An 18,354-nucleotide genomic window follows, 5' to 3' on the forward strand; every position below is an offset into this window, starting at 1 on the left:
TCATGCTTAAAACATTAGCACTCATTTGTCTTAAAGATGCTTTCTTTGCATTTCTCCCATTATATATATATATATATATATATATATATATATATATATATATATATATTTGGCCGCTGTGTGACACAGAATGTTGGACTGGATGGGCCATTGGCCTGATCTAACAATGGCTTCTCTTATGTTCTTATGGGCAAAGGAAGCTCTGGCTCTTTCCTTCCTTCCCCAAGGGACTGGGGGTGGGGGAGCCTCAGCCATTTGGAGGAAGAGAGGCTTGGCTCAGTTGCTCTACTGTGCAAATGAGAGAGCCTGGCAAAACATGCTATTCCTCTCCCCTTCCTCCCGAAGGGAGGAGTCGCAGCCTATGGAGAAACCGGAGGTTCTGCTTGGTAGTTCCTGTGCAATTGAACAAGCCTGATAAAGCAAGCTGTTATGCAGAAGGAAGCAAGAGAGAGGGAGAAGGAAGCAGATGACAGCCAGTTGCTCGGGGGCCCGATAGGAGCCCTCCGGGGGCCTAATTCGGCCCCCGAACTGCATGTTTAACAGCCCTGCATTAGGGTATGGGATAGGAAAATGAGATAATCTTCCTAACAGTCCTTGTAGGTCTCCCATTTGTTCCTTTTCTAATAATCTGCATGATAAAAATGTGCCTCTAATAAAAAAATATGGTTCCAAGAGCAGAAGGGTACTGAAGATTCTACAGAAGAGGAAGCACAAAAATAAGCACAATGTCCATAAACAGAGATAGTTAAACATTTTCTTGCATGCCATATGTACCAAATAATGCTGCTGAGGATTAGAAAAGATTTAGACAGGCTTTATAACTGTTTATGATAGAGAGTCAAACAAATGACCTGCCAGATACAGAAGTAGCTTTTCTAAACACTGTTAGGACAGAAGTCATCCATGCTTTCATTAACTTGAATATTACAAGTAAATGCTGAGTATGAGGAAGTAACAGTACCCAGTAGCACTAGATTTTAAACCTTCAGATCTTATATAGATGGTTTTTGTGTGCATGGATGAGGATGCAGAACTGTACAAACCCAACTATCATGCAGTGGCAATGACATTTCAACAGGAGTCTATGTGACACCCCCCCAATGCTTTTGGGATATCTATGTCATTTATACAATATAGTGTTCAGACTAGGGTTGCCAAGTCCAATCCCAGAAATATCTGGAGACTTTGGGGGTGGAGCCAGGAGACACTGGGGTGGAGCTAGGGGGAGGGGGGAAACGACACCAGGGAGCGTGGCGAGTCGCCCTGTCTCGGAGCGGGCGACGCCGCTGCGCAGCTGCCGCCTCTTCTCCGCTCGCCGTGGCTGCTCCTCCGAGATGGGCTCAGGCTGAGCCCATCTCGGAAGAGCAGCTGCGGTGGGGTGGGGGGGGGGAGCAGCGGCGCGGCGGCCTCGCACGCTCCGCTCCGCCTCTGAGGTGGAATCGGAGGGGGGGTGGAGGTGGGCCGGGGGTGTGGCGAGCTGCGAGTCCGGGTCCTAGAAGGGCCTGGATTCGCGGCTCACCATGCTCCTGGCCTGTCTCCGCCCTCCCCTGGTTTTGCCTGCGCTGCTGCCGCCTCTTGGCTGCTCCTCCGAGATGGGCTCAGCCTGGGCCCATCTCGGAGGAGCAGCTGTGGTGGGCGGGGAGGGGGCGGCAGCGGCACGGCGGCCTCGCCTGCTCCGGGATGGGGCGGCTCGCCATGCTCCCCGGCACCATTTCCCCCCTCCCCCCGCTTCCATTTTTTTGGGGAGCGGGGGAAGAGGGTGGAAATCCTGGGGTCCCCCGCCAGGGCGGGAGGGTTGGGAAGCCTAGTTCAGACTAAGTATATGGAGCATAAATGGAGTCAATAAAAGTTCAACAGGTATGATTCTGCATGCTCTCCTCCCCAGTGAATACTTGCAAAGACTATTGAGAGCCAGCTTGCTGTAATGGTTAGTGTTGGACTAGGACTGTGAGATCCAGATTCGAATTCTACTCTACCATGGAAGCTTGTTGGGTAACCTTAGGCCAGTCACTCACACTTAGCCTATCCTACTTCACAGGGTAGTTGTGAGGATAAAATGGAGGCAATGAGAACATTGTATATGTGCTGGGGGTGGGGTGGGGAGAGAAGGCCAGTTTTTAGGATTGCAGGTTTGTATCACTCCTTATGTAAAGACTTACATCTTCATTGCATTAATACAGAAAATACACCACCCAAAATAACAGCAGTAATGGCATACCAGTTAGGACCAGACAAAGGATCTTATTTAATGCTTAGCATTTCATCACTTTAGTTTTCTTCCCTCTTATTTGGTGGATACAAATTCATAGCAAAGAAAACACTTTGGGTGCTTTCACACAAGAGATTTGGCCTGACAGAGCCCTGCCTCCCATTCAGATTAAATGTGCACGATCACACGAGCACATCTGCCTTCCAAGCTGCACCCATTTTCACCTCATCTCCAAATGCCTCCTATCAAGATAAAAAAAAGCTACTTGTTGATTGTTTCCCCCTGAACCACATTTAGGTTGCATAATCGCCGCCTATCTGATCACATTGACGCAACTCCTAAATGAAAGAGCAATGCGATCACACCAAGACATTTCTGGTGCACTTGGGTTCTCCCCCACACAACCCCTCTCTGAGGAGTGCTTGTGCGCTTCTCTGCTTGAGCACACACCTGGGAAACTTTTCTAAAACAACTCAACCCTTTCCACAGCAGGTCTGTGATAGAAGTGTGCTAGCTTTGTGAATGGGCAACTACGGACCATTGCCAGGATCCTGCTGCTTCAATGACCAGTGTCTGATCCCTCTGAAATGGATCAAACTCAAGCAGGTTTCTTGAAACCACCCTTAGTGTCACAAGCACTGAGCTTTGATTCCTACTGAGTTATCAGTTAAGTGTTTCTCAAAACAGAAGAATGGAGAAAGTTCTCCATACAAGATCCCAGAGAACTGACAATAAGTGCAAGTTGGGGAAGACAATAAATGGCTGGAAGTACCACAGGTCTGACGCAAAACACTGTATTAATTCTTCAGACAAACTTCACCTCACAATATACTCATTTAGCCCATTCTGTCCTTCAAATTATGATAACTTATTACATGATTCCCCTCCACCAACTTTCCTCACTACTAGAATGAGCTTACTGTAGAGATACCTAACAGAGGGTGCGATCAGACAAGAGATTTGGTCCACCTTAGCCACCCCACCCCTCCAGATTAAACAGGCATGGTCGCACGCACACATCTGCCCCTGCATCCCACTATCCTTACCTCATCATAGGATGCTCTGAGACTGTATTAAACAGCCACCAGCAAATCTCTGAAGCATGTGCATGGTGGATTGGAACTGCCTGAATGGCCTGGGCACATGATGCACGCGCCCCACACATGCAGGAACAGTCTGAATGCTCCTCTTGTGCATGTGCTGCCTGTGCCTTTCCTGGCAGCAAGGCAGGGGAGTGTGATTCCCACCATGCGCATCAAAGAGCACTTAGGGTTTTCAAAGCTGGGAGACTGCCATGGCAAATTCCCAGTGCAATTGCACCCAGTATAATTTCCAACTTAGCTAGGAAGAGAAATAACAGGAGGGAAACAGCAAATTCAGCTTTTCTTGAAGTTCCAGTCAGCTACAGGCTTTCTATTGCTTGTCAAGTAATCAAACAAAATGCCTGTAGCCAATACCCTGTTTTCAGTGCTACATGACACTCTGTAACTATCTGGGAACAAAACAATGTTGGGCTTTCTGCTTCCTCTTTCTTTTTATATTTTTATGAAACTGCACTAACAGGAGCACTTGGAGAACTCCAGAAATGTTACCAGACGCAGTCAGCATTCATTTTGAAGCACAGGGATATCGTTATTTACAAAGCATTAGGTTAATAAACACTCTTGTTTATTCTTCTGGAAGTAGGCAGATGACCTTTGAAAAGCAGCAGCATCTTCTTTCCTTAGCCATTCGCTGTGCTATAGAATAGATATAAGTATCCTTTAAAATAATCCTTCCCAACTTGTATAAACAGGATTCTCAGGACACAAGAAGGTAAAAATGTCAAACATAAGACCCATGCAGGATGGAACTGGATCCCACTGTGATACTGGTGTGTATGTATACATAGCTGACATATGAAGACTGCTTTCCACCTGAGAGCCAGTCATATACATTTCTACTTTCAATGAACACTTTCCCACATGATCCTCCAGCACAGCTGCTGCAGAAATGCAGTGTTTTGTACAGGATTCTATATCACCATATATGCTCTAAGAACAAACCTTTTATAACCTTCCTGAGGCTGCACATTTTGCAGAAGAATTAGTAATCTTCCAGAGGAGCAGCCATGTTAGCCTGTTGCTCCCTAACAGGGGTGGCCAAACTTGCTTAACAGAAGACCCACTAGAATAAACATCAGATGTTTGAGAGCCACAAGATGTGAACGAATATCACACACGTTTTTGTTAAAACTCTTAATACTCTCTTTGCACAGAAGGATAATACATAAATGTATGCTGGAGACTTCCGGGATCGGAAAATGGCGAGCTGAGCTGCTTTCCTTAACGGGGGCAGGCTGGCACTTCTGTTCGGGGTAGTAAAAGGCAAACTAATGCCTTCTGCCTACTTTTCTCAGCTAGAGAATTGTCCAAGATATGCACAGATACTTTGAGGACACTTACCTTGGCTGAAAGGGAGTCCCAGAGGGGGCTCCTTTGAGGCTTTGAGGGATCTCCGGAGAGAAGTTGCATATTCAACATCTACAGAAGTTTCCAGAGTCATTTATTTGACTTAAGCTTGACAGGATCCAAGTCTTCTTTTACAACTTTAAACATCTAATCTACAAAAAACTGGTGTCGATTTGGATAAACTACAAAAAAAGGTATTGATTGCTATCTTTTCACTCCGGGACTAAGTATAGCTAAACAAAGCAAAATTAAAAGGTGGGAGTTGGATATAATGGAAGCCTGAAAGGAGGAGAAGAAAAGGGGCTAAATTTAAACTTTGTAAATTTTAAAGACAGTGCTAAAAGGAGAAAGGAATTTATTGTTTTGTCTGTCTGCGGTTGAGGAAGTAGCCCCATCGTCATAGATCTGCAGCACTCACAGTAAACACAGGAAGTACGTCAGACATCGTGAGATTTCTCTAACAGCAAAACGAGACGTGGTGGCAGGAAAAGCAGGAAGTACCAGAGTAAGAAGAAGGAAGTAAAAGAAGTAAACAGCCTACTCTAGGATTATAATATCAGAAAGAAACATCGGCAGCCATTGTTGGGAGGACAAAGTTTTAACAGCGTTTCTAAAGTGATTGGGACATTAAAAATTGGTGGAGTTAATTGAATTGGTAATTTTAAAATAAGGACTACTGGACAGTGGTGAAGAAGATCTGAACTGGATAAAGGGAAAAGAAGGAAATTTTTTTAAAGTGAAGCAAAAGTTGCGTCTTCCATTTTGGGGAAAACAAAAACTTTAAACATTAATATCTGAGCCTGTGAGGCTCCGAGGACAGCGAAATTGGGTTTATTGGAAAGGGCAAGCTTCACTCTATCAAACCTGATGGTCCAAATTTAATTTGGTGAGATAAAATTTTTTGATCTTTTTTACAAGTCAGATCCGAAGCAAATTCGTACGAGGTCTGCTTCAATGGAGAAAATGCAAGCCCAGCTAGATGCAATGGAAGCCAGGATAATGAAGGGGGTGAAAGAAATGATAACTGCCTCTAAAAAAGAAATAAGAAAGGATATTGAGGAGAATAGCTGCAATTAAGATGAACATTTTGCCGAGAATACTGTATTTATTCCAAACTATCCTGATTGTGAAAGATAGTAAACAATTTAATAAATGGCAAAGAAAGATTTCAGAATTTGTATGGGCTGGAAAGAAACCAAGGATTAAAATGAAAGTTTTAACAGACGCTAAAGAAAGAGGAGGATTCCAATTACCAGATTTAAGACTATATCATGAAGCAGTTTGTTTGGTGTGGATAAAAGACTGGGTGACATTATTGAATAAAAAACTTTTAACGTTGGAAGGTCATGGAAATAAATTCGGCTGGCACGCTTATATGTACTATGGGAAGAAAAAGATGGATGGTTTTTTCTCTCACCATTACATAAGAAGTAATTTGCTAAATATCTGGATGAAGTATAAGATGAGAGAAAACCACTATGGATAGTGCCTGCAGAAGTAATAAAAATAACAGCTGAGCTACGAGAGGGAAAATGGATGTAATACAATCAATTATTAAAAATACAAAGCACTAAAATAGAGTTGAAAACTGCTGAGGAGCTGAATTATAAGTATGATTGGTTTCAAATGAAACAAAGAGTTTGGTGGAAAGTGATATCAAAACTGAAGGAATAAGATGAGAACAAACGGAAATGGAAAAAGTTCTGCTTGGAGATAATGAAAAATTAATTTCGAAAATTTATGTTACTTTTAAAATGGTCTACGGAAGATGAAGTAGTGAAATCTCAAATGATTAAGTGGGCAATTAATGTAAATAAAGAAATACAGATGGATACATGGGAATATTTGTGGAGGAACTCTATGAAACTCTCAACATGTCAGAGTATCAAAGAAAACTGTTTTAAGATGATGTATAGATGGTATATGACTCCTAAAAAGTTGGCAAAGATGAATAACAAGATGCCGGACAGATGTTGGAAATGTAAAAAACATGAAGGTTCTTTCTACCATATGTGGTGGACTTGTGAAAGAGCAAAAATGTATTGGCAGATGATTGAACAAGAGATTTCTAAGATCTTGGGATACGAATTTAACAAAGTTGCAGAGACTTTTCTGTTGGGATTACAAATGGAAAAATTTCCAAAAGAAGATAGGACTCAAATCTTGTATTTGCTCTCAGCTGCTAGGACACTGTATGCACAGTTGTGGAAGTAAGAAAAAATACCAGAGAAATGGGATTGGATTGTAAAAGTTATGACACGGAGTGAAATGGACAAGTTAACAAGAACATTAAGAGACTATGATCTAGAAGTATTCAAGCTGGAGTGGAAGAAGTTTAGAAGATATGTAGAAAAAGAGTGGAAAATAAAAGGGCATTGGACAATTTTTGATAATGAATAAGAGGGAGGAGGATATGAATTTTGGTTCTTATTAATTAAGGGTACCTTTAATAATAATGTTTTAAGTATAGTACACCAGTGGGGGTCAAGTAACGGGGGGAGGGGTAGGTAGAAAGTAATATATGAGATAGAGGAAAAAGTAGTTATTAAGGATGTAAGAAAATGAATATATTACCATATGTTACTAATAAAAATCGTTTGAAACACGAATACATATAAGTGTGCTAGAAGGAGACTTTTTAAAAAACAAAAGCTGGGAATAACTATCCAGCATAGGGAAAGGCCACATAAGACCAGCATAATTTTTGGGTCTCAGCAGGAGAAGGAAACACACACTGCCCTTCTTGGTGGTGGCTGCATTCAGTCACTCCATTCATCCAGCAGGGAAGGGCAGGGAATCTTAAGTGGTGTCCAATTGAACTTGACGGCATGGCCAGCAGCATCCCTCCCCTATGTACTTGCTTTTCTCCCTCAGTTCTTGCACTCTCTTTCCCTGCTTTGTGTCTCCAGACAACCTCTTGCAAGCCTACCTATTCCCCCTTCCTTTCCCACTTCACACACAGCAGAAACTGTCACCAGCTATGGGTCAGCACTCAGAGGCTAACTGAAGTCCTGATGCTATGCATGCTTACTTGAGAGTAAGCCTGCATTAAGTTCCTCCTCAACCTCTGGGAGGTGAACAATATGTGTAAAAGAGCCACAGTTTGGCCACCCCTGCTCCAGAAATACACAGTAGTCATCTGGTACCTTAAAGACTAACAAAAATGCTGCTTTTCTGGAATCACCTTTCACAGTCTACAAGCCCACTGGAGCAGAGGTTTCCAACAGGAAGAATGGTGCAGAAGTTAAGAGCATCAGCCTCTAATCTGGAGAACTGGATTTGATTCTCTACTCCTCCACATGAAGCCTGCTGAGTGACCTTTGATCACTCCCACTCCTCTGAGAACTCTCTCAGCCCCACCTACCTCACAAGGTGACTGTTGTGGGGAGAGGCAGAGAAGGTGATTGTAAGCCACTTTCAGACTCCTTGAAGTAGAGAAAAGTGGGGTTTAAAAACCTGGTGGTCTTCTTGTGAGCAACAGCTGCTGCAGAGTAGCTCATGAATTCCCAAGAAAAGACTGTGAAAAGATCTGCTCAAGGCTTTTCTTTTCTTTAACCCCCACCCCCTTTTATTTTATAGGACTTTTCTTTGCCCTGCTTAGTTGATCTTCCTAGTCCATGTTCTGTTGTTGTTGGTTTTTTTTGATGTGTTTGTTTGCCCTCAAGTTAGAGACAATTTATGGCAACCCTGTAGGTAGCATTTTCAAGGCAAGAGATATTCGGAGGTGGTTTGCCATTGTCTGCCTCTGGATAGTGTCCCTGGACTTCTTTTGGTGGTCTCCCATTCAACTACTAACCAGGGCTGACCCTGCATAGCTTCCAAGATCTGACGAGACTGGGCTAGCTTGGGCTATGCAGATCTGAATGTTTTGTTTCTTGGACAGAACTAAAGGTGGTAATATGCTGGGAAAAGGAGGGATGAGGAGATGTAGCTGAGGATAATTTTCATTACTAGTAGCTCTCATAAAAGACAAGCCTGGTGACTACAGTATCTGAGGGAATGGGGTCTAGACCAGGAAAACTTAAAGTTAAAAAGAAATATTGTTAGTCTTAAGGAGCTACATGACTACTGGTTGTTGCTGCTGTTTACTTATGAAAGAATTCCATGATTCCCTGGTAATATATGGCGATCAGATAATTTTACTGGTACTCTTCTGCAAAAGTCCACCAAACTTACCAATTTGTGACAGGATGCTATTTAAGAACAACTTACAGCATACAGCCAGCAGCTGCAGGGTAGAATTTAATGCAGACGTGATGGCTATAACAAGTGTATTCATGCTCCCTAGCAGAGCAATCAAGTTTTTTCTTTCTTCCTTCTGGGCTTTATACTTACGTGTTGTCAGATTCAGAATCAATGCCTATCCATATAGCCTTTGACAGCCAGGATGATACAGTGGTTACAGTGTCAGACTAGGATCCCCGGAAACCCAGGTTCAAATCCCCACTCTGCCAGGGAAGCTTGTTAAATGACCTTGGACCACTCGCACCCTCTTAGTTTAACATACCTCACAGGGTTGTTATAAGGACAAAACTGGGAAAAGGAGAACAATATAAGCTGCTTTGGGTTGCCCCCCCAATTGGGAAGCAAGGCAGGAAATAAATAAATAAATAAATGAGTGTGAATCATGTATGCAAATTGACATATGTCAAGGAGAAGTGGCGGCAGTCCATGGCTGCAAGAAAGACAACAAAGGCACTCCCATGGAGCTTTGTGAGCCGACTTGCCGAGAAGTTGGTGGGCTTGTTCAAACCGTTGTTCTGCATTGCAGCTAGGGATTTCTCCAATGATTTTATGAGGCTTCATTTGGGCTCCTACAAGATTGTTATATGCTTTTGTAATAAACACGTGTACTTTTGTCTTTAACTATTGCTGCTTTTAACTTTTGGCTTCTTACTAGTACTCTAAATTTCCTTTGGAGGTTTTAGGGATTTCTCCACCCAAATTAAGCATGATTTATTTCTCAAGCTCTCTCTTTCTCATATGTCGTGTAAAAACACAGGCCTTAGAAAAAGGTTGCACGGCTCACTTCACTGGCACCTATTGCTGGGAAACTTCTCATGCTACAGATGGAAACAGCAGGAATAATTCTGAAAAATACTGTGCTCTTCCTTCTGAAAGGTGTTGGATTCAGAATTTAAAAGGAACTTAAAAAGTTGCCAGTGCCTGATTTTTCTTGCTCACAAAGTATCATCATTGATATATCCATGTCCTTGTGTGTGAGTGTTTCTGTCACACATACTCAAGACTACTGAGCCCAACTTCGCACACTCCTCCTCCCAAGCAATCTCTTCCCGAAAACCAAGGATGCCATTATAAAAATTAAAAGGCAGTGCTTCTGTAGAAGAAATCTGAAAAGGAACACTTTTTACTATTAGAAAATACACCTCTGTGTGACTAGGAAGCCTATTGTAAGCCAGCAGGATACAGAAAGGTGAAGGGTGGAAAAGTTAGTACAATCATCCTTGAAAGCTGATTTATCTGTTAGGCTGTGCATGAAAGAAGCTCAGGTACCTGGAATTTTTCAAAGAGTGATTCAACTGCAAAAACGGTACATTCAGGCTCAGCAGAAACAAATACAAAAAAATTAAAACCCATGTGACAAAAATGAAGGGATGCGTGAAACCAAAGGCAGGCAAAACAAATAAAGATGCCACAATAAACTAAAACTGCACTTCAGAAGAAGGAGAGACTAGAAGGTAGTGTTGAAAAACAGTCCCTGCCACATGAAAGGGAGAGTGGAAAAGGCCAGGTGGCAGCAGCGGCAAAAGCCAACAAATGAAGGCTATCTTTTAAAAATTTAAATCACCACCAGAGGAAGGAGGAGGGAATCAGCAATAACTGCACAATAACTCTCACCCATGATTTATTCCTATGGGGGGGGGGAGTTCTATAAGAGTTTTTTTGTGCCACTGGCTGATAGTCATCCCAAAGGGTCATGTCTTTCTTTTTCTTACTGAATATCTCCATTCCCAAACTGTCATTTGTTATTATTATCATAGATACATTAAGTTAATGTAGAGTCACTTCAAATCTTATTTCCTGGGAACCTCTAAAATATGTGTTTTCCCTCAGGGTGCTTTGCTAAATTAGAATATAGTTAAGTCATTTGGTAAGGACACCTCCCCTAGACCTTTTCAGGTCAGCATTGTCTTAACTGAAATAGTGATTATACAGAAAAGTGCTGCATTGCTGGACTCCTCCCACATGACTTGGGTCTTCCACTGCTACTGGCAGAACATCTCTACATTGCAGGCCATGTGGAATGGTAGAAATTCCCATAAGGCCTGAATGGAAATTGGCAGAGAGTTCCACTAGGTTGGGGCAGGACAGAAAGTCTCTGGCCCTAGTTGAGGACAGCTGGATATCTCTTGGGCTGGGGACCACCAACAGATGTTGGTCACTGGAGCACAAGGTCTTCTTGGGGGTATACTAGGAGAGGTGGTCCTGAAGGTACATGGGTCCCTGACTGTTAAGGGCCTTAAAGGTTAGTACCAGCACCTATAAGGTGCTCAGGTACTCCAATGGAAGCCAATGCAGCTCCTGCAGCTCAGGAGAGATATGAGCTACATGTGGGTTCTGCATTAGCTGGAGTTTCCAGGTCAGCTTCAAGGGCAGGCCCGTGTACAGTGATAATTACTGGATTACAGTAATCGGATTGATTATCTCCACTAAAGGGGGCCTATATCCTATTCCTGCCTGCTTTCACTAACCAGGAAGGACATGGGTCTAAGTGGCACACGGTTGGCCATGCAGCACCCAGATTTCTATTGACATCAGACAGTGAGAGCTGACTGAAAGAGTTGAAAATTGAATCCAAAAACAGCCAAGGGGCCTCCAGTTCACTAACTGTATCAAAGTTGGCTAGGAGATTGCAGTGGAGTGACAGGACTTTCTCCACAAGGAAGCTCACAAAGGCCTCACAGTTTAAGTCCAATTTGCTAGAATTTTAAGTTCTCTTTGTGAGAGATGTCAAATACCAAATTACCTTAAACCAGGACTTTTTTTGTAGCAGGAACTCCTTTGCATATTAAGCCACACACCCCTGATGTAGCCAATCCTCCAAGAACTTGCAGTAGGCCCTGTACTAAGAGCCCTGTAAGCTCTTGAAGGATTGGTTACATCAGGGGTGTGTGGCCTAATACGCAAAGGAGATCCTGCTACAAAAAAAATTCTGCCCTAAACGGTTGAGCTGGGCAAAAGCTAGTGGATGGGATGGATGGAGGCTGAGTAGCAGTTTCCTTTTTGTTGTTAGAAAAAAGGCATAGGGTGAAGGCAGGCACCCCCCCACCCCTGTGCACCATGGTGACCCTGAGTATAATCATGTCCCTGAGGGAGCTTCCTGGTGGAAACTTACTCAACAAAATGGCAGTGAGTTCCCAGGGTGAAATTCAGGGATGCCAACTTCAGTGCACAGGTATTCAGAGAACAAGGGGTCCTTTTGTTGGTGTGGGGGTAGGCAATAACATCAGTACTTTCATGCTTGTGAATCTGCAAGCACATATCTTGGCAAAAGCTTACGTAATGTCAGGGACAGCAGTGACCTACTGCTCCAGCTGACTCACTGTTCAGGGTTCTTATTCAACTGATGCGGGGACTTCCTGTCAAATTGTCCTGCCCCAACTACATCAGGAACCTGCCTAATAAGGTACTTTCCCAAATAATCTCATCCTTCCCATTGCAGAGTGTTGTTCACTCATAATATTTCAACCCTTATATACTCCTGAAGGAGATCAAGGGATACAATGTAAGATATAAAGCTCACTTGGAGTGATCACTTCTTAGAAGATGATTTCACAAAAAGCAATGAAGTTTTGATGTGCTAGGGCAACGCAACATCATTTGCACAAAAGAAAGGTGAGGAAGCTACTTTAATGAAAATTAGCATTTCTGAATTAAAATATTGGGATTTGCACTAAAAGAATAGTTATCTTGATTATGCATCTAAAGATCAACTTATTATTTCAGGCTTTTCACAGGCAGAAATTCAGAAGATATGCAACACTGGCATTCTCTAATTCTGGGTAAAATAATCTTAAGGAAACCTAGAATTAGGAAAGCAGAAGATACAAAAACTATTATTTTGGTATTCAACTGGAAATTGGGATTGGCAATGTATTTATTTTTATTTATTTTTAATCTTCTTATCTTCCCCAATGGGGCCCCCCAAAACAGCTCAAATAATTATCCTCCCCTTCTCCATTTCATCCTCACTAAAACTTTGTGAATTAGGTTTGCCTGAGAGTGTGAGTCTAGTCCAAGGTCATCTGGCAAGCTTCTGCAACATCTGAATGGGGTTCCCCTAGCTCCTAGCCTGATGGTCTAATCACTACACCATACTGTTTCTTCATTGTCTACAGAGAAAGAGTGGCATCTCTCAGTCGGCATGGTAAAATCTGTTGCACAGGAAAACAGAATAAAATCCAGCTCAGTTTAATACTACATTTACTATGATGACTACACTTCAGGGCTTAGAACTGAGCCATGATCCCCTTCACCTGTGGTGTACAGTCCCTGTCAATCAATCAGTTTCAATTACTCAGTCCCTGTCTTCGTTCATAGAAAACTGAAAGGATTTCCACATTACATAGATGGCTCAAGAAGAGTTTGTCCTCTGTCTTTAAAAGAAAAAAACTTGTGGATTCCCTCAATTACTATTAGGGCCTCAAGGGGTTTGCACATCTTTTGGGAAATACTGTCCTATTTGAATTACACACAATAATGTGTATGTGGTATAAAAAAGGCCCTTACTTGGTTGGTCCAGACTAGCCTGATCTTAAAAGATAAGCAGGGTTGGCCAAGGCTAGTAAATGGATGGGAGACCACCCTGGAGGAAGGAGCAAATTACCTGTCTTCGTCTCTTGGCCTTGAAAACCCTATGGGGGTGCTGCAATTCCGCTGCGACTTGACAGAATTTTTCACACACACACTGGGTGCATTCACACTACACTAAATAGTGTGTTTTACAACTGGATTTTTAACTTGTAAGAACAGCAAAAATCCAGTTGCAAAACACATTATTTAGTATAGCGTGAATACAGCCACACCCACAAGTATTACAAAGCACTGTCTGGTAGCAAACCCTGACCCCCAACTATAACTATTACACAAGGGAAATAGTTTCAGATGGGTAACCCTGCTGGTCTGTGGTAAAAACCCCCAAAACTAAGATATGAAGACCCACAAGATTTCCACGGTATAAGGTTTCAAGATTCAGAGCTCACTTCATTGGATAGGAGACAGGTCTTCTATCTTCTGGATTTTTTATTGTTGTTTATTTAAAGAATGGGCTGAATTCTGAATCAAAGTTTAAAGAGAAGGCTGCTGTCACATCATAAGATATACAAACTGATATCATTTGCTAATGTGCATATTGCACTATGATAGCATAGAGTCCAGGAAGTATGTAAAATAACGGTGTCCCTTTCCCCTAGTCAAGTTTTGAACAAGATAAGAATACCATCCCACAGCTTCCTTCAGGGGTGGTGTCCCAAACAAATAGGTGGCTGCTTGATCACAGAGCTGGGTCTTATGTCTCCGGGGTCGATAAAGTGTGAAGTTAGCTTGCAACAAATCTTAATCAGCTAAGGCAACTGGCAAATTGATGTGCTGCTGCTGTAATTCTTTTAGTCCAAGGATAACATTTTACTACTGCTGTTCTTAAAACCAGACAGTATTTATAACTCTAATCTGATCCCTTATCTTGGTTAAGGTCAACTGCACAGCAGAATAACTGTCCAGAGAAGGTAGCCCCCATAAATATATACTGGCACCAGCACAGCCAGATCAGATATAGTGTAGCTCCTCTCAGTATTACAAGTCTGTAACAGTCCAATCCTTAGCAGAATTGCCCCTTTCCACATTTACAGACTTCAACAGACATTCTGCTTAAGGTGGCACTGTAAAGCAGCCATTTGATTAACTTCTGGTGCCTAGAACATTACTGATGATTCATGTCTTGCTATTCCAGAAAACATGTCACTTTAGAAATCTGCCTCCCATTTTTAGTATGGATATTATCATACAAAGCTAAATTCTCAGAGCTATCACAGGCTAAACTGTTTTACATAAGAAACATGCAGCAAATTTAAAGGATGAAAATACAGAAATTTTCCGCATACCTTTTGTTTTCTCTTTGCTGTTATTACATCTTTTCTACTTTTTTTCATTTAGGGATAAGGAGGCTGGATTTCAAACAACAGTATATTTTAAAAGATGGATGAGAGAGGGGAGAGGACTGTCTAAGAGAATCCCCCATTTACCTGGGCTCTGTGTGCCACGTCTTTTTTAATCCACTTGATCACTGTTTCATAAACCAGCTCTTCTGTTTTCGTGTTCAGACTGTCGTTGGACATGTAGGAAATGAAGTCATCCTTTGAGATGTTGAGAATCTCATCCTGAGTGGCCACCTCAGGAAAGATCTGCAGGGCATAGGCCTTTGCCATGTTGTAGAGCTCACTGCACTGCATTGCTTCAGCCATGGCTAAGATTCCTAAACAGTTGATAGCAGTCAATTGTTTTTCTAAAAGGAATTTGTGGAACACAAAGGGGAGGGCAGAGGGAAGGAAGAAAGGGTTTTTTTTAAAAAAATCACGTAATTTGCTTGATGACAAGCACCATCATTTGCCACAGTTCATGTACATAGCTGTATTGGCCAACCAGGATTGGCTCTGATTAGTACTTGGATGGGAGACGACCAAAGGAAGTCCAGGGTTGCTATGCAGAGGCAGACAATGGCAAATCACCTCTGAGACTGTTTCCCCACTAGACGTGTTCTGGCATTGATGCTCTCCCCCCGCCCTGAAAATTCTGTCTGATTTCACACAAGCTGCCCTGGGGCTTCAACTTGCCTCGCCTCCTTCCTGCAGCAAGCAGAAACCACTTTTCAGAGGATCCTGCTTGCCATGGAAAAGAGGCGGGGCGAGTTGCAGCGCCAGGGCAACTTGTGCGAAATCAGACGGAAGCGTTGGGAGGAAAAAGAGCTCAGTTGCCGGAACAAGCCTAGTGGGGGATCAGTCTGAATGTCTTTTGGCTTGAAAACCAAACAGTGTTGCCATATATTGGCTGCAACTTGATGGCTTTTTCCATCACCACTTTGGCATATTCCACTAAATATATGTCTTGTGTTAGGCACAGCCTTGCAAAGCTCTCTCTCTCTCTGTCGTGGGCTGTACCCACACATTGTTTGCAAATGGTGTTTTCACTCTGCAACAGCAACCATTCACAACTGGATTTTCTGGTCCACAGGAAGAAAATCTAGCTTCAAATCGCTGCTATAGCACAACATTCAATGCTGTGGGGATGAAGCTCTGGATTTAGCTTCTGTACACTGCAACTGAGAACCTGTTAGGGGACGTGGGTAGGAAGGACTTTGTCCCAGGCATGAAAGCTGGATCAAATGACCATAGACCCATCCAAATATTTGCAAAAGAGAAAATTCAACAATGTAAACATATAAATTAGCACAAAGATATGCCTGTAAAGAGAAAGCACATAGGCTCACAAGAGTAGAGATGGATAAAAGGGAGGAAAGAAGGAATAATCGCTTGTAGTCTCTAATTCAAGCCTACATTAAGCTGATATACAATTAGTTGTGGGCAAACCATGATTCTGTGGGAGCACAGAAAGAGAGAAAAATGTGTGAGGTGGGAAGAATTCAGTTCCATGAGATACTCAGCTTCTGTGTTTAAAAGAGTTTCTAATCTTTATATGGTTGATGAAAAAGCAAAAGGGCGATACCTGTTGACATCTGAGAAGTTTCAGAAGGGTGTAACTCTGCTTATGATGGCATTGTGGGTATGTGTTACATAAGTGTTTGCCAGTGGGTGGTGAGGCGGGGGCTAAAGCATGATGAAAGATGATCCTATCACGTGAGTTCTAGGGACTTATGCTAGGCTGAGAGCTCATTCTCATAATACTGATGACATTTGGGAAATAAAATAGGAAAGTTTCTTTCATGATTCATGAAAAGCAGTATGATATGATAGTTAAAATGTTGGCCTAGGAAAAGGGAGGCCTAGTTTCAAACCCAGGTGACTGTGTGCCAGTCGCTATTGATCTGCTTCATCTACTGTGCAGGACTGTTTCAAAGATTAAGGAAAAGACAGCCATTGACACCATTCAGGGAAGGACAGGATGAAAAAATGGTACTGGTAGGCTGCTTACAAATGGATGGTTTAAGCCGCCCTGGGGACAGCAGGTGAGCAGATTTAAAAAGCATGCGCACATCTGCCTGCTGTCCCCTTCTGGTACGCACCCTGTCCTGGTCTGGATGGGAGCCGCCTCAGAAATATCTGAGGCGGCTCCAAGGTGCCTCCCCGGCCATCTGGATGGTCGGGAAGTGCCCGGGAAGTAGCAGACAGGCACATGAGCACTCTGGATGCTACTCCAGGGCGCTCGTGGCCTATACGCAGTCTGCATGCTCCCGGGTGCTCCTTTTCCAGCCGGCTCACTTCTGGGTTGGCTTGATGCTGCCCTGAGCCCGTGGTGTGGCCATGGCCGTAGAACAGAATGGTACAGGGGAGGTTACAAGCTGACCCAGGAAATAATACTTGAGCCCTAGTCCCAAAGATTCACTGTTTAAGAGACCAACAGTGCCAACCTAAGAAAAGTTACATCCTTCTAGGACCAATGACTTAGGACAGCACAGTGACATCTGCACTCTGTTGGAGAAAGCCCCACTAATTTTTTAATAGTGTTTTCCTCTTCACCAAAATGGGATATTTATTAGTGCTGCTTGCTTCAATTAAATGGCCAAATGATGTTATCTTTCCTTTATCAACACATTTCTTTGTATCTGTATTGCAAATTTTCATGGGAATGCCCATAGTTTGGAAAAAACAGTCTCAAGAACTGGATTCTTGAGATTTTTTTAAAAATCAAAGTTATTACAGGATTGTATACAAGGAAGGAATTGTTTTGAGCACCCTTTGCAATTTCTAGTTTACTTAGAGCCATTCAAGGGCAGGAAATAATGGTGGAATATACCAAATACAAACAAATGAACTATTTGCCTCCTTGACATATTGGGAAGAGCAAACCTGCTTTCCTATTGGTGGCTCTTACAAGAATACTGGAAATAGTTTATGTGATGCTTAGCTTAGGCAATGCAAAAATGAAAAATGAGGCTAACCCAAATGCTTTCCCCTAAACTTTCCACATAGCAAAACCATTCCGCTATCTCAGATGCTCAATCCAGCAAGAGCTATAAATAAAAATAAGCAATTATGCTTTATGAATTCTCCAAATGAGAATACAAACCTCTGGTAGTTCCTCATATATAATGAAACTTAACAGCCAGCTCTCCCCTATTCCATAACCGTTAATACGGTTCACTGAATCCAAATATTAAGTATTGGAAAACAAAAAAACCCTCACATTGATTTAGTGGAAATAAATGTATTTTGTTATAGTAGCTGAACCTTTAGAGATAATGTGCTTGGGCATAGCTATGGATCATTACAAAAGCCATAAAGTCTATTAATTTAAAACACACTGGAGGGCAGCTTTTAAAGAGAATCTAGTAAGGAAAATGCCAGGCAATAGCCAGCTGTGTGCAATTTGGACATGGCAGACGGGGGCGGGGAAAGAGGCTAACGGGAAGCAGAAGTGCTTTGCATTTCCTGGTTCTGTGCTCCTCCATTAACATCATAAATGGGTTACACTACTATGCAAGTGTTCTTCTAGCAGAAAACT

The 18,354-nt window shown here is 42.6% G+C and overlaps 1 protein-coding gene across 1 annotated transcript in view; it reads right to left on the reverse strand.

The window, feature by feature from the left end:
- KLHL29 (kelch like family member 29) overlaps positions 1-18,354 on the reverse strand; it is a 713,901-nt gene that overhangs the window by 132,101 nt on the left and 563,446 nt on the right. Inside the window, exon 8 of the mRNA XM_060233441.1 lies at positions 14,922-15,181. Coding sequence (XP_060089424.1) covers positions 14,922-15,181 — 260 coding nt within the window. The remainder of the gene's footprint in view (positions 1-14,921; positions 15,182-18,354) is intronic.

This window comes from Heteronotia binoei, chromosome 1 (assembly GCF_032191835.1).
Source record: "Heteronotia binoei isolate CCM8104 ecotype False Entrance Well chromosome 1, APGP_CSIRO_Hbin_v1, whole genome shotgun sequence".
Classification (NCBI taxonomy): domain Eukaryota; kingdom Metazoa; phylum Chordata; class Lepidosauria; order Squamata; family Gekkonidae; genus Heteronotia; species Heteronotia binoei.